The sequence below is a fragment of the Ammospiza nelsoni genome, chromosome 27, assembly GCF_027579445.1.
Source record: "Ammospiza nelsoni isolate bAmmNel1 chromosome 27, bAmmNel1.pri, whole genome shotgun sequence".
In the NCBI taxonomy this organism is placed as follows: Eukaryota; Metazoa; Chordata; class Aves; order Passeriformes; family Passerellidae; genus Ammospiza; species Ammospiza nelsoni.
Window position 1 is genome coordinate 965,635 of NC_080659.1, and position 12,519 is coordinate 978,153.

Consider the following 12,519-nt stretch of genomic DNA (forward strand, 5'->3'; position numbering starts at 1 on the left):
CATAACTTTCTGACTCTCTCCATTAGGATCAGTCTTTGGGTAACTGGAGACTGAAAAGACAAATTGGAGATGGAGATGAAATTGCTTACAAATTTACTCCTAAGTATGTCCTCAGAGCTGGGCAGACTGTTACAGTAAGTTGTATTTACAGTATGTCAACAACATATTCTTCTGTTCATGCTGTGGCAATTGGAAATCTTGAAGTCTGGTACAGCCTGAATTGGTTTCATGGGTCTCACTATAGAGGAGCAGGATTTCAGTTATAAAAATGCAAAACAAAAAATTTATTTCTATATTAGTACTTCAATATTTATGACCATTTATGACCATTTCTTTGGGCACATAGAAAGTTGAAGAAAAAGGTACTTTGGGGGATTAGTCAAGTGCTGTTTGTTTCCAAACACCTTTGCCCAGGTTCAGAGCCCTAATCCTGCTCAACCTCTTAAAGAATTGGGAACAGTTCAGAGCATTCATCCAGACTGTAGTTAAGACTGGAGATTGTCGCATTAACTGACAGCTGTAGCTGTAGAACAGCTGCTTTTCAATAATTTTGCATTTTATTTTCAGTCTGCAACAGATGTTCTTTTAGGAAGAAACAAATGTATCTTTTAATCACTTGCAGCTATTTCTACCTAAGTATCAATTGTTCAGATACGTATAAAAGATTTAAGTTGATGCACTACATGCTGCTTTTTGCCTTGGCTCCATGCAGTATGGTTTTTGAGACAGTGGTAGGAGAAATTTGTTCAGAAAAGAATTCATGACTGCAATATTAGATTTTTTTAATACCTTACTACAAGTAATAGTGTAGTTAAAAGTAGGGTAAAACTGCCATTGAAATTCAGAAAAGAAGCCTAGTATGTAGAGAGAAGTAGGAGAATTAGGGGGATATGTATATTTAAAAGAAAAAAATTGGATAAACAGCTGATGACAGATTGTCGTTCTCTCTAGATCTGGGGTGCAGATGCAGGTGTATCTCATAGCCCCCCTTCTGTTCTCGTGTGGAAGAATCAAGGCAGCTGGGGCACTGGTGGAAATATCCGCACTTACCTCGTCAACTCTGAAGGAGAGGTAGGCTGTGTCCACGGGCTGGGTTATCTCCCAAACTCTTAATTTCAGAGTGGGGTGACATGACACAATGACAAAATCCTGTTTGTAAGATCTCCGCTGTTGTCCTCTAATATGACAGTTTATAACACTGACATAATTACATATTATTTATGTACATATCTGACATTTTGGGGATATTTTTGAAAACTGTGACCATCATGGTTATGCCCATAGACACTTTTTCCTATTTTAGAAGAATACCCTGCTAGTAATTTGTTTGGAATTTGAGTATGTACTTTCAGAAGAGACAAAGAAAAGAAGCATTTCTGCCAATTCACAGTTCCATTATATCGTCCCTATGATGTTTTGAGGTGCAATATAAATATGAATGTAGGAAGATAACTATCCTTTCCATGTTAGAAGCATATCATAAGTTGTCATTTGTCAGAGGTTCCTTAGCATTCTGCATTGTCCTACACCTGCCCACAGTTAATTTTTTTTAAATCATCTCTGCAGATGACTTTTGCAAGGGAGAATTGTGCCTTGGCTGTTACTCATAACCATTATCCCAGCAATCTGATAGCAGTAGGAAAAGGAAACAGACCACAGTCATATCAGTTTTTGTGTTGCCTTTCTTGCTGGCAGTTTTCTGGAAGAATTTGGTGGGCAGGATGAGGTAGGAGGGGGGTAATTTGTACAAATAGAAAGCTAATGCTCTCCGTATTCAATCTGTGTGGTCAAACTAGTATCTGAAAAAATTTCAAATCCATGTCTCTTTTCACTATGGTTACCTTTAGTATCCCTGCTTAGGAGTGTATGTTAAGGGCAACTTTTTCCACAATTACAGATTTTCATCTGTGATTTCCATGGTGCAAGTAGGCAGAAGAATTTCTTACTATTTATAAGTGTTAAAAATAATTTAGTAATAAAGGAAGCTTCCTGGGATTTTAGAATTTTCTTTAGTGCCTGGCTTGTAAAACTATGCTGAAAACCAACATATGCAATTAACATTGAATATTTATTAGAAACTGGGAATATTCTTTATGTTGTGTAATCATACTGAGAAAGTTTGGTTTCTCACATTACACTGTATCTCAGACAGCTCCTACCTGTTTCTGCTGTGACCTTGTGTAAAGGTGACTGCAATCGCCTGCAACATGTCTACTTCCTCTTAAATCCCAGGGTAATGAAAAAAAAATCAAGTGGCTGAATTACATTACCATGCCTTTTAATGCACAGAAATAGGAATGATGTGGCTTGCAGGATATTGCTGGTATTTGCTTGCATAGCTAGTGGCTAAGTCTAGGCCAAATTGCTTTAAACTCTCCAAAATTTAATAAGGATATTATATTGATGATATGGCAAAAACTTAACAGATAAGTTAAGTTTTTCCTGGCCATCTCCTTATCTGTCATTTTGCGTAGGAAGTTGCAGTGAGAAGCGTTACTAAATCAGTAGTTGTGCGAGAGAATGAAGAGGAAGAAGACGAAGCAGAATATGGAGAGGAAGACCTTTTCAACCAACAGGTAATCAGATGCAGACCAGATGTTTAACTTGTGCCTCATTAGTTGGATCAATCCAGTATAAGATATAGTGGGGGGATTCCCCTTCAACTTTTGCCAACTCTGAGCTTCCCGGTCCTTTCTTCCTTTCTTCCGATGGTTGCTTGCAGCATTGCAGTGCCCCAGGAGAGGACAAAGTGAGCAGTGCTGGCAGGAGTTACTGCTGGGATCCATCCTCACACAGCTCAGGCAGTGGCTGATGCCACCTTGGGGTATCTGTGCTTCACAGTTTGAGCATTAGCAGGCAGTGTTCCTCCCAGTATCTGCTGCTCTGTGCAACAGAGCTGGGGCATTCTTGCTGGAAGCAGGATATTACTGGATAATCACTGAAAGCCAGCAATGGGGATGCTTCTCTTGCTGCAAGCTGCAGCTTATTGGTTTATTTTCTGACACTATATAGCTTCTGCACCTGAAAAAAACTTGTTTTTTCTTAATAATACCACCTGTATGTTTTGATAACCTTCAGCTTAATAATGTGAAATAAGCGACCAGGAGTTGACAGAACAAAAAAAAGGAGAAGGATATATAGGTGATACCAGAAAATATGTTAAATTTGAAACCTAAGGGATTTGTTCTTCTGATCAATGGGCATCAGTAGGTCTTTTCACAAATAACCCATTCTGTGCAGGTTTGCAGGTGAGTTCTCAAAGCTTTTTTGGTCCCAAAGATTAAGCAGTGTATTTGTAGTATAAAACAACTGATTTTTCTTACCCAAAAAAGCAGCTGTATAGCAGAGATTGCTCTCAAACCAAATCAGCATTTGAAATACAGGAACTTGCTGGTCTTGAGCTAATGACATAACATCTTTCATTTGTCATCTGTACCACTGTTGGAAATATGTCAACCCATTGCAGGAGACCACAACCAGGGGAGCAGGGTGTCAGTCCTGGCAGCAGACCAGGGCATGTACTTTACTTCCTCTTATGTAGTGATGTTCCCTTAATGTAACTAAACTACTAAAAAATGCTTTTGGCAACTGAGATGATAACCAGAGTCTAGGCTTACAGTCTGCATAGCTGGTAAGAACTGAATTCAACTCTGTCTATCTTTTTTTAGGGTGATCCCAGAACAACCTCTAGAGGATGCTCAGTGATGTGAAGAAAGAAGAAAGAAACTATTATTTACGCTTTTCCCTCTTCATTTATTTCCTTTTATTTTTGCTATTTTTTCCTTCCAAAGCCACTGAAAACTATTTTTATATGCATCACCTGATTTCTTTGACGTTTACTCCTTGGTACATTTTTATAAAAAATTTCAAAAAAACTTTACTGAACAAAATTGCCAGGATTTTTAATAGATTTCTTTATTTTTCCCTCTTTGTTGAAACACTGTATTGGAATACAATATTTTTCCCCATACAGAATTTAAAGTCTTACATAAAAACCTAAAGCAGAAAAGAGATTTTAGCCAAAATGAGATGAGACTCCTTGAGTGTAAGGTAAATCTATAATTAATATATAATCAGTATAATACCCCCAGAAAAAAAAAAGTTTAATGAAGTGTATTCATTTACAGGGCCCTGGGAGAGATTCACAGAGTGTTTCCTCAACAGTTGTAGAAAAGCTAGTATTTTGCCTGGTATCCTCAGCAATTCCCAGCTTAGGAAAATTAGACCATAGATTCATTCAAAGTGCTGCTCCACAATTGCAGTGACGGGGGAAACTTCATTTTAGGCATTTTTGACTCAGGACCTTGCCATTGTGTCTTTCTCCAAGGTTTGACAGCCTAATGGTAAAACATCTGGGTCTGTCACACCTGAGCTCCGTGTCATCATTTCAGAAGTTGAATGGTGGGTTCTGCTTCCTGAATACACACACCATCCTAAGTTGGAAGTGTCAAGCCCAGAGGTTGAACTGTTTGATTTTTAGGGAATTTTGCCATTGTCACAAGTTAAATCATTTACAGATTGTGATATTCGGTATTTATAATTTAATCCTTTTGACACATTCAGCTTTAAAAATATTTGATTAAGATTTTAGAAGTAAAACATATTTATACTTTTGGCAGTGATAAACATTGGGGATTTTAAAGGTTATCCAATGTAAATGTTGACCTTTTTAATCAGAGCTTGATATAGCTTGTTCATACTTCTGTAAGGTTCAAAGGGGCATTGTCAGGTATCCCAAGGAGCAATATTTGCAAAATAGAGCAGAAATAGTTGAATGACTTTTAAACAGTTCAAAGGAACTGCCTCTGTTAAGGATGTAAGCAACGCAGCATTCAAGTGCTCAAGGCAAAGTCTAACAAGGAGTGAAGGGAGAATAATGTTTTTTATAAAAAATGCGTTGTATGGGTAGCAGGTGATTTTTATTTTAAGAGGATGCATTTTTTACCTGATAGTGTCCATTTAGGTCCATTTCTGCTGCTGCATTTCTCTGGAGATAACTCTGAGTCCCATAATCTTTAAGCACGAGGAAAAATACTTGACTGCTCCAAAGAATGCAAATGTTATTTCAACTACTAGTTGAAAAACAAACTTAGTAGTTTGGATAAAAAATTTGGACACCATTTGATTTCAGCATAGAATCCTGTTGTTACCTGCACTCTTGAACTCTGATCTTGTCATTCAAAATGTTAAAACTCATCAGACAAGTGACAAGGTTTGGATGTTTTCGGTGGCTTTTGGACATTATGTTCTCTGAACAGTATCGTGACTGATAGATATAACCTAGAAAGTCGGTTTAGTGGCTCGGATTGATGGCTTTGTTATGCAAGCAGGGTGGGAACAAAAGGGGCTTTAAGCTTCAGGATTTATTTTGTCATTTAAAAATAAAGATGCTACTTTTCTTTCCTTGAGTGAGATAACTGAGTTGCTGAAGTTAAGCTAATAGACATTTAGAATTATGTTTTAATCCATTATCAGAAGACCCATTACAAAAAACCAGGATAAATATTCGGCTGTTTGGGCTGATGGGATAACTGAATTGATGTGCTTGGCCATCTTTCTGATGTAATTTTCCCACTCTGCTTGTGTAGAAGGTTAAATATGTAGTAAATCATGTCTCTCTCTCTCTCTGTAAGATATATCTAGTGAAATTATGTTTCTCAGACATACTGTTACAATTACCATTTCTAAATTCATTGTTATGCAAATGAATGCAATCAATGTAGAGTTATTTTTGCAACACACCTTCCAACCACTGGACACCATTTCCCTTATCTGACCCACAGCTTCTATAAGATACTGACATAGCGTTTGAGGGCTTTTTTGCTTTTTCCCTAAAGATCTGTATTTATTTTTTTTACATGGGCCAGTTTTCAGACTGCTTATTCCTTTAAGATTGTCCTGTAAATTTAAGATTATTTTGTGATCTTAAATACTAAAGTAATGAATGTATAGTTAATTTACATTTTTTCTGTGGTTTTGGGTTTGTTTGTTTCCTGTAAAGAAAGGCCTCAGAAAGGCAGCTCAAATGAAGAAAAACCTCTTGCTACCTGAGCCATGGTTTTCCTAGCAGCTACTGTATGAGGAATATGTTTTCTTGTAGCCTTAAGAACTGGTGCTTGCAGATTTCTTGTAATGAGCACTGTGCCCTTGAGTAACAGTCTGCAGAATATGTCCTTAGAATTGGAACTGTATCCTTTAACTGTGGAAACAGTTTATTTGATTCTTTGGGAGCATGCTTAGGTATATACAGGTCACATAAACCTGTGATAGACACTGTGGGAAAAGCCAAGTCTGAATGTGGATAATTCTGTTACTATAGTGCTTTTTAATAGGCTACTGCAAATATGATAAATAACTCCTGGCTGTAAATTACAAGCCACAGAAGAACTACTGTATTCCATGTACTCTATTTTTTTGTGTTGCCTTCTCCAGACACCATCCCAGCCTCTTGCTTTTGATGCTGAGCTTAAGTCTTAACAGTGCTGTTCCAGTCAGACTGGGAGGCAGTTTTGTGGCTTTACCAACCCAAAAAGCATTGTTTCTTTTTTTTTTTTTTTTTTTTTTTCTGTCTTTCCAAGATTTCTTTCCATTTTCAGGATATTTAAAGTTTTTTATTCATACAAAATCCAGTGTCTCCTTGCCCCCTTTTTCTCTTTGATCCTGTATATGAACCAGTCTTGACGAAATTAGAAGGGTGGGCAACAGTTCTACTTCAGTGCTGGTACCTGGCATAAAGCTTGAAGGAGAAATAGATTTGACTTGTCTGGAGGAAAAATTATTTTAAGGTGTCTCTGATGAGGGAAATGAAGCTTTTATCAGAGTAGTTACTTGAGCGTAACTGTCAACATGGATGTTCTTAATCCAGAAATATAATCTTACTCTGAATGAGACAGTAAGTAGTTTTTCCTATGTGTAGCTCATAACAGAATATCATATAAAATACAATAAGCACATCCTGCCTCCTCCTAAGCTCATGCCACATGAAAATGCTTGTCTCAGAACAAGTCCCTCTGTTTGCAGACCTGTCAGGGAATGTGGTACCTTCTGGAGTGAATTGTGGCCTCAGAGTCCCTGGCATTTCATGCCATTTTTTTCTCCCTTGCTTCTGCATTTGTTCCTTTAACTGTTGCATTGCAGTGACATACTCCAAGGAGTGGAGTGGCTGGGATTCCCTTGTTCCTGCACATCCATATTTCCTGTGATTCCTTTGCTGCCACACAGGTGTATTCCTGTTCCCTTTGTTGCTTCACAGCTCTATTTCTCAGCAGGTCTCTTTATGCCTACATGGGGCTCCAGCTTGGCTCTGGCAGAACCCATCATTTGCACTGAGATGTTGCTCACTTACCTTCAGCTCTGTGTTACCATTAGATGGGCACTTGGCTGCATAGTCTGTGTTTGCAGCAGGAAACAAAAGTCTCAGGAAGAATATAAATATCTGCTTCCTGTGATGTAAAAGCCAGCTGAGTGTGCAAGCCAGCAGCAGTGTGGGAATTGTACTGCAGTGTGAAAGGAGACCACGCTGTGGTGTCTGTCCTCAAGCAATGGGACACTTCATGTTCAGTTCAGGGATCTTACTGGGTTTTATACACCCGTTTTCTTTTTTATGCTCATACTGTATAAAGGCCCTTTAACTGCAACCTTAACAGAGATTGCAGGTTAGAAGAGACCTGTAAAAATCCTCTCTACACCCCAGACCTTGTAGAATCTGTTACTTTATGTGCATCAGAAAGGTTTTGATGCAGCAGGCAAACATGCATGCTGTATGTTCTAGATCTCTTGTAGCCACTTCTCTCATGTCTTCACTGTTAAACCATTCTATCTCTTCTTTCTGTATTTTCTTTTGAAAGTCTTATCTCTAAACAAAGGCATATCCATATATGATCCTGCATTTTACTGACACTGTTGGGTCCAAACTCTGTGTGAGCAAAGCCTTGTGAACCAGTGAGCGGAAGGTGAGGTAGTGATTGCATTTTTCAAAGCACTGTTTTAGCTGAATGTCAGGACAAATTATATTGGAGAGATTGTTTTCTCATTATATTGGCCTGGGAAACAGAATTTTTATTTGCCCTTCAATATGCTTAGCTTTAAACCAGTTAAAAATTATTCAAAGGTGTTCGTTGTTTTTTTTATACAAGATTATATTTACATGCAATTATTATTTGTAAACTTAATTCTTTTCTTGAAATGCTAAGGTCTAGAGTGAAAAAGATGCAAAAGCCTCCATTCAGAATAGCACAAGTAGTGAATTGACTTGGAGTTCCAGAAAAGATACTGTTTACTGAACTTCCAGATTTATTGTTAGCTATTACCGAAGTGACAAGTCCATCTTGGTAGGGCAGATGTTACTATATATTCAGATATCCAGATCATTACACTAAAATTACAAGCAGTAATCTATTTTGAGCAAGTTTAAGCCAAAATGCTTTCCATTTGGGCACAAAATACAGTTGATCTCTTATTTTCATAGCAGTGATGCCTGGTGACTTGAATTGTGATTTTTATTTTTAAAATTTTTAAACAAAATTTTGATTTAGACAGGTCTGGCTTGAGGGTACTGCAGTAACCACCTCCAGTCAGCTGCTGTGGATGAGTTTTTGGAAGGTTCAAGTTTTTTAAATAGGGAATTATGAAAAAGGCTGTTAACAGAAACACAAAGACAAAACAATGAAAGTGTTCACTTGAAACTTAGAAAAACTACATCATGACCTAGACTTTATCATTTCAAAGTGTTTTTTTTTTTCTTTTTAGAATATGCATGCCAAATGTCTTGTCTTTTTCAATGATTTGTAATATACATTTTATGACTGGAAACTTTTTGTACAACACACTCAAATAAATGTTTTGCATTTTATTGGTTTCCTTCTGTCTATTACCCAACACACAGGTAATGGGGGCTATTTGAGATGATTCACCCAAGGAGGCCTTCAAGTGTGGAGAGAGGACACAAAGAGCTGCTGTCTGCACTGCTAACAGTGATCAGCTGAATTGTGTTTCTGCAGGGATCGTGGGCTGTGTCAACAAACCGCTTTCCTTAAACGTGACGGAATGCTGGTGGAAGCTGCTGTCCTCTCTCATCACTACCAACAAAAGCAGGGGCAAGAATAGCTGGAGCTGGAGCAGATAAACCTTCCCTTGCGTTCTCATCACCGCGGCACTGAAGGGATTTTTTGATTTAACCTACTTGATGCTAAATAAGAATGAGAGCAAAAACCGATCCCTGGCAGGGATGGATTCTTAGGGATAGACAGGAGCATTGCCACGAGGTGATGCATTTGCCAGCCTGGCTCAGCTTCCAGCCCACATTCAAGTCCGTACTCGTAAGTGGGCTGGGAGCTGAGCCAGGCTGGCAAATGCATTTAAAAATTGCTTTTTAAATTCATTTTAAACTTGTACCTTAAACACATTTCATTTTAAACTTGTACCTTAGGTGGCTGCCCCATCGTTAGCACTAGCTATGCTTCTTGCAGGGTGGTAGGAACGCCTTCTGTTTGAAGTGGGCAGATCCGAAGACAGGATGATGTGGTTTGCAATACTCTGATTGTGGGCTCAGGCTAGTGAAGGTGAGCAGAGTTTTGGCTTCAGCTCTGCTGTGGTACTCAGTGCCCTCCTCTCATGCCATCTCCTACCTGCACATCACATCTCTCCCATGAAAAAGAGCTCCGTAGCGTGGTCTTCTCCCATTTGCTTCTACTTCGTCCCACAGCATTCTTACTTAATGGAGGGAAGTGTAGTGAAGCTGACTTTAAGGGCACGGACCTCTCACCCGAGTCACGTAAGGCAGAGGAAAGCCTCGAATAACAGAAGGATGAATTCCAGAGAGAACCCAAAGCGGGGTTTCTCTCTGCGGGGATCTCAGCGGAGCCGGTGTTTCACCGCGGGGCGCAGCTGGGCAGCGTTTGTGTCTCTGGTGATGCCGCTTTAAAGCCCCTTCCCGTTGCCCTCGTTCGTGGGGCTGCGCTGAACCCCGGTACTCGAACCCCGGTGTCTGAGCCGGGCCCGGCTCGGCCCCGGGGAGTCCCCTGGGAGCTCGCTCGATGCCGCCTCCCCCGCGGCCGGCGGTGACAGCAGCGCTCGGCGGCGGCGGGACGGGCGGCCCCGGGCTGGGCCTGGCGCGGAGCGGCTCCGCTGGGGCGGGCGGAGCGCGCGGTCCCGCCCGGCGCGGAGGCGGAGGAGGCGCGGGGCCCGCCGGGAACCGCAGTCCGGGCGCCGCCATTTCTCCCTCCAGCGGTGCAAGGGCCTCGGCCGCGGTGACTCTGGCAATGGAGAGCGGCTTCGGCTCCGATTTCGGCTCCGGAGGAGGCGGCGGGGGGAAGCTGGACCCGGGGCTCATCATGGAGCAGGTGAAGGTGCAGATCGCCGTGGCCAACGCACAGGAGCTCTTGCAGGTCAGGAGGGGCGGCGGGGCCGGGCGGGGCTGGCTCGGTCCCGGTGCGGGTCGCGGGGAACGGCCCGGCCGGCCCGCTCCCCTCGCAGCAGGGGCGGCGGCTGCAGCCGGAGCCCCGGGACCACGCTGCCACTCTCGGGCTCTCTCCGCAGCGGATGACGGACAAGTGCTTTCGGAAGTGCATCGGGAAGCCCGGCGGCGCCCTGGACAACTCCGAGCAGGTGAGGACGGGCGGGAGAACTGGGCACCCGCGGCCCCTTAGCTCGGGGCCGCCGCTCAGGCTCTGTGTCCCGCAGAAGTGCATCGCCATGTGCATGGACCGGTACATGGACTCCTGGAACACAGTTTCGCGAGCCTACAATTCTCGGCTGCAGCGAGAGAGAGCCAACATGTGACGCCTGCCGGCCTCCGGGCCGAGAAGGGACCATGTGGGGAAGGGACAGCGGCCAGTCCAGGTGGTTAGGGGTGAATCCTGCTGCCTTCCCAGCCCCTGCCATGGCAGAGCAATAAAACCTCGCTGAACCTTTTGCATCCATTGGCTTTTATTAGCACCAGCTCCAGGAGAGAGTGATTTTTTTTTTCCATGAGCTGTTGTCCTTCCCAAGTGTCCAGATTGGCCCAAGGTATTATATCAATTGATAAATCCCTGCTGAAAGGGCTGGGACAGGCAAGGAGCCTTCTGTGGAAAACGGGAGCCAAGCCAAGCCAGCAACACAATACCCTTGCTTGGGATTCCAGCATGGACCCATCCATAAGGTCATTACTCAGTCCCTTTTCATTAGTGAAAAAACTGCCAGAAGATTGTCCACATGCCACCTTGCCTCTTTCATCTCCTATATCTGTATAGCGCTCTGTGGGGTTATTTTGGGCTTGTAGGCTTTGACTCAGCTCAAGCACAGTGCTGGAGAGCAGGACAGCCTTGCAAATAGTTGTATGAGCACAGCTAGGCATGTAGGGTTGGGAAGTACTTAGGTTCTTTTCTTTGTAGAATAAAGTGTGTTGTGTGGCTCTAATACTCTGTAGTTTCTGGTTTAGCTCTGGCACAAATGTTCCACCTTGGAGCCTATATCCTAAGCATAATTTTTTTGAGGGAGGAGCATGTCTGCAACAGGGAATGTTGGTCTGCTTTGGGGCACAACTCTATTTTTGTGCTTCTACACTGCTCCTGAAAAGGTGGGTTCATGCTGCGTGGTCAGCAGTGGATACAACAGCTGGAAGAAGAGAGTGTTAGAGATCAACAGTGCCCATGTTTGTTTTCTTTTTAAATCCTTTGTTTTGAAGCTCTTCTGTATTTTAGAAAAGATTTCGTGGTTTGCTGGACACAGAGACAGACTGGCAGAATGGTATCTCTGTACCTCCTAGGGCATTCACTGGGATGTGGTAGAACCTAAAGTGTTTTCACACCAGGTAAACTATGAGGAGATATTTGGGTATTTGGACTTACTGAAACTGGAGTTTCCTTTCTAGACTGTAAGAATGACTACTTGAAAATAAAGTGCTTTCAGACATGTTTGCTTAGGGGGCTTTTTCCTTTATGGCTGTATGAATTCTGTGGTACTGGCTGTGCAGCAGTCCCATTTCATTCATAGGAGCATCCCACAGGTGTTGCAGCCATGCATCCAAACCCGTCTGGAGCTGAGCCATGCCTGGAAGCCAGGTCTCCCACCTAGCTGGTGCTCTGTCTCAGAAAGTTGTAGATCTTGCTGCCAGCTGGGTTGGGATGGAGGAGACCTCTTGTTATGCCCAGATGCAGAACTTCAAGCACCAAAAATGAGGAAGGGGTTTGAGGTACAAGAAGCTGTTCAGTTTTGGTAGCTGAATCAATGGGGACATGTCTAAGTCTGCTCTGCCCAAGACTCAGCGCATGAGCTCTGCTGCAGTTCTTTGCTTGTGAACAAAGTTGTCTCTGTGTCTTATCCTGGCTGGTAGGACCTGACAAGTGTACTTGCACCACTATCTCAGCACTTTAAATTTTTCCCACCTGGCTTAAGCAGACAGTGGTCTGTGTGGCCATGCCTTAATCTTTGCCAGTTTAATCACCTGTTACCTAAGGCTGAATGAGGTGTGTGGGGGTGTGTGAAAAGCCCCTCCTTATACTCTAGTACAGGTCAGGGCCTGTGCAGTCTGAACTCCCA

General features: G+C 42.4%; 2 protein-coding genes across 3 annotated transcripts in view; both read left to right on the forward strand.

Moving 5' to 3' along the window:
- Window positions 1-8,851, forward strand: part of LMNB2 (lamin B2) — a 36,232-nt gene extending 27,381 nt beyond the window's left edge. Inside the window, exons 9-12 of the mRNA XM_059489511.1 lie at window positions 27-134; window positions 952-1,071; window positions 2,475-2,576; window positions 3,669-8,851. Of these exons, the coding sequence (XP_059345494.1) occupies window positions 27-134; window positions 952-1,071; window positions 2,475-2,576; window positions 3,669-3,710 (372 nt within the window). The 3' untranslated portion in view covers window positions 3,711-8,851. The remainder of the gene's footprint in view (window positions 1-26; window positions 135-951; window positions 1,072-2,474; window positions 2,577-3,668) is intronic.
- A 1,341-nt stretch (window positions 8,852-10,192) lies between these two features.
- On the forward strand, window positions 10,193-11,892 carry TIMM13 (translocase of inner mitochondrial membrane 13). 2 transcript variants are annotated; one of them, XM_059489937.1, is made up of 3 exons: window positions 10,193-10,385; window positions 10,537-10,605; window positions 10,681-11,892. In XM_059489937.1, the coding sequence occupies exons 1-3, from the start codon at window positions 10,260-10,262 to the stop codon at window positions 10,777-10,779; spliced, it is 294 nt and encodes a 97-aa protein (XP_059345920.1). In that variant the 5' UTR covers window positions 10,193-10,259; the 3' UTR covers window positions 10,780-11,892. The 2 variants fall into 2 exon arrangements, with proteins under 2 accessions (XP_059345920.1, XP_059345921.1); XM_059489938.1 differs by having other exon boundaries at window positions 10,684-11,892.
- The last annotated feature ends 627 nt before the right edge of the window (window positions 11,893-12,519 follow it).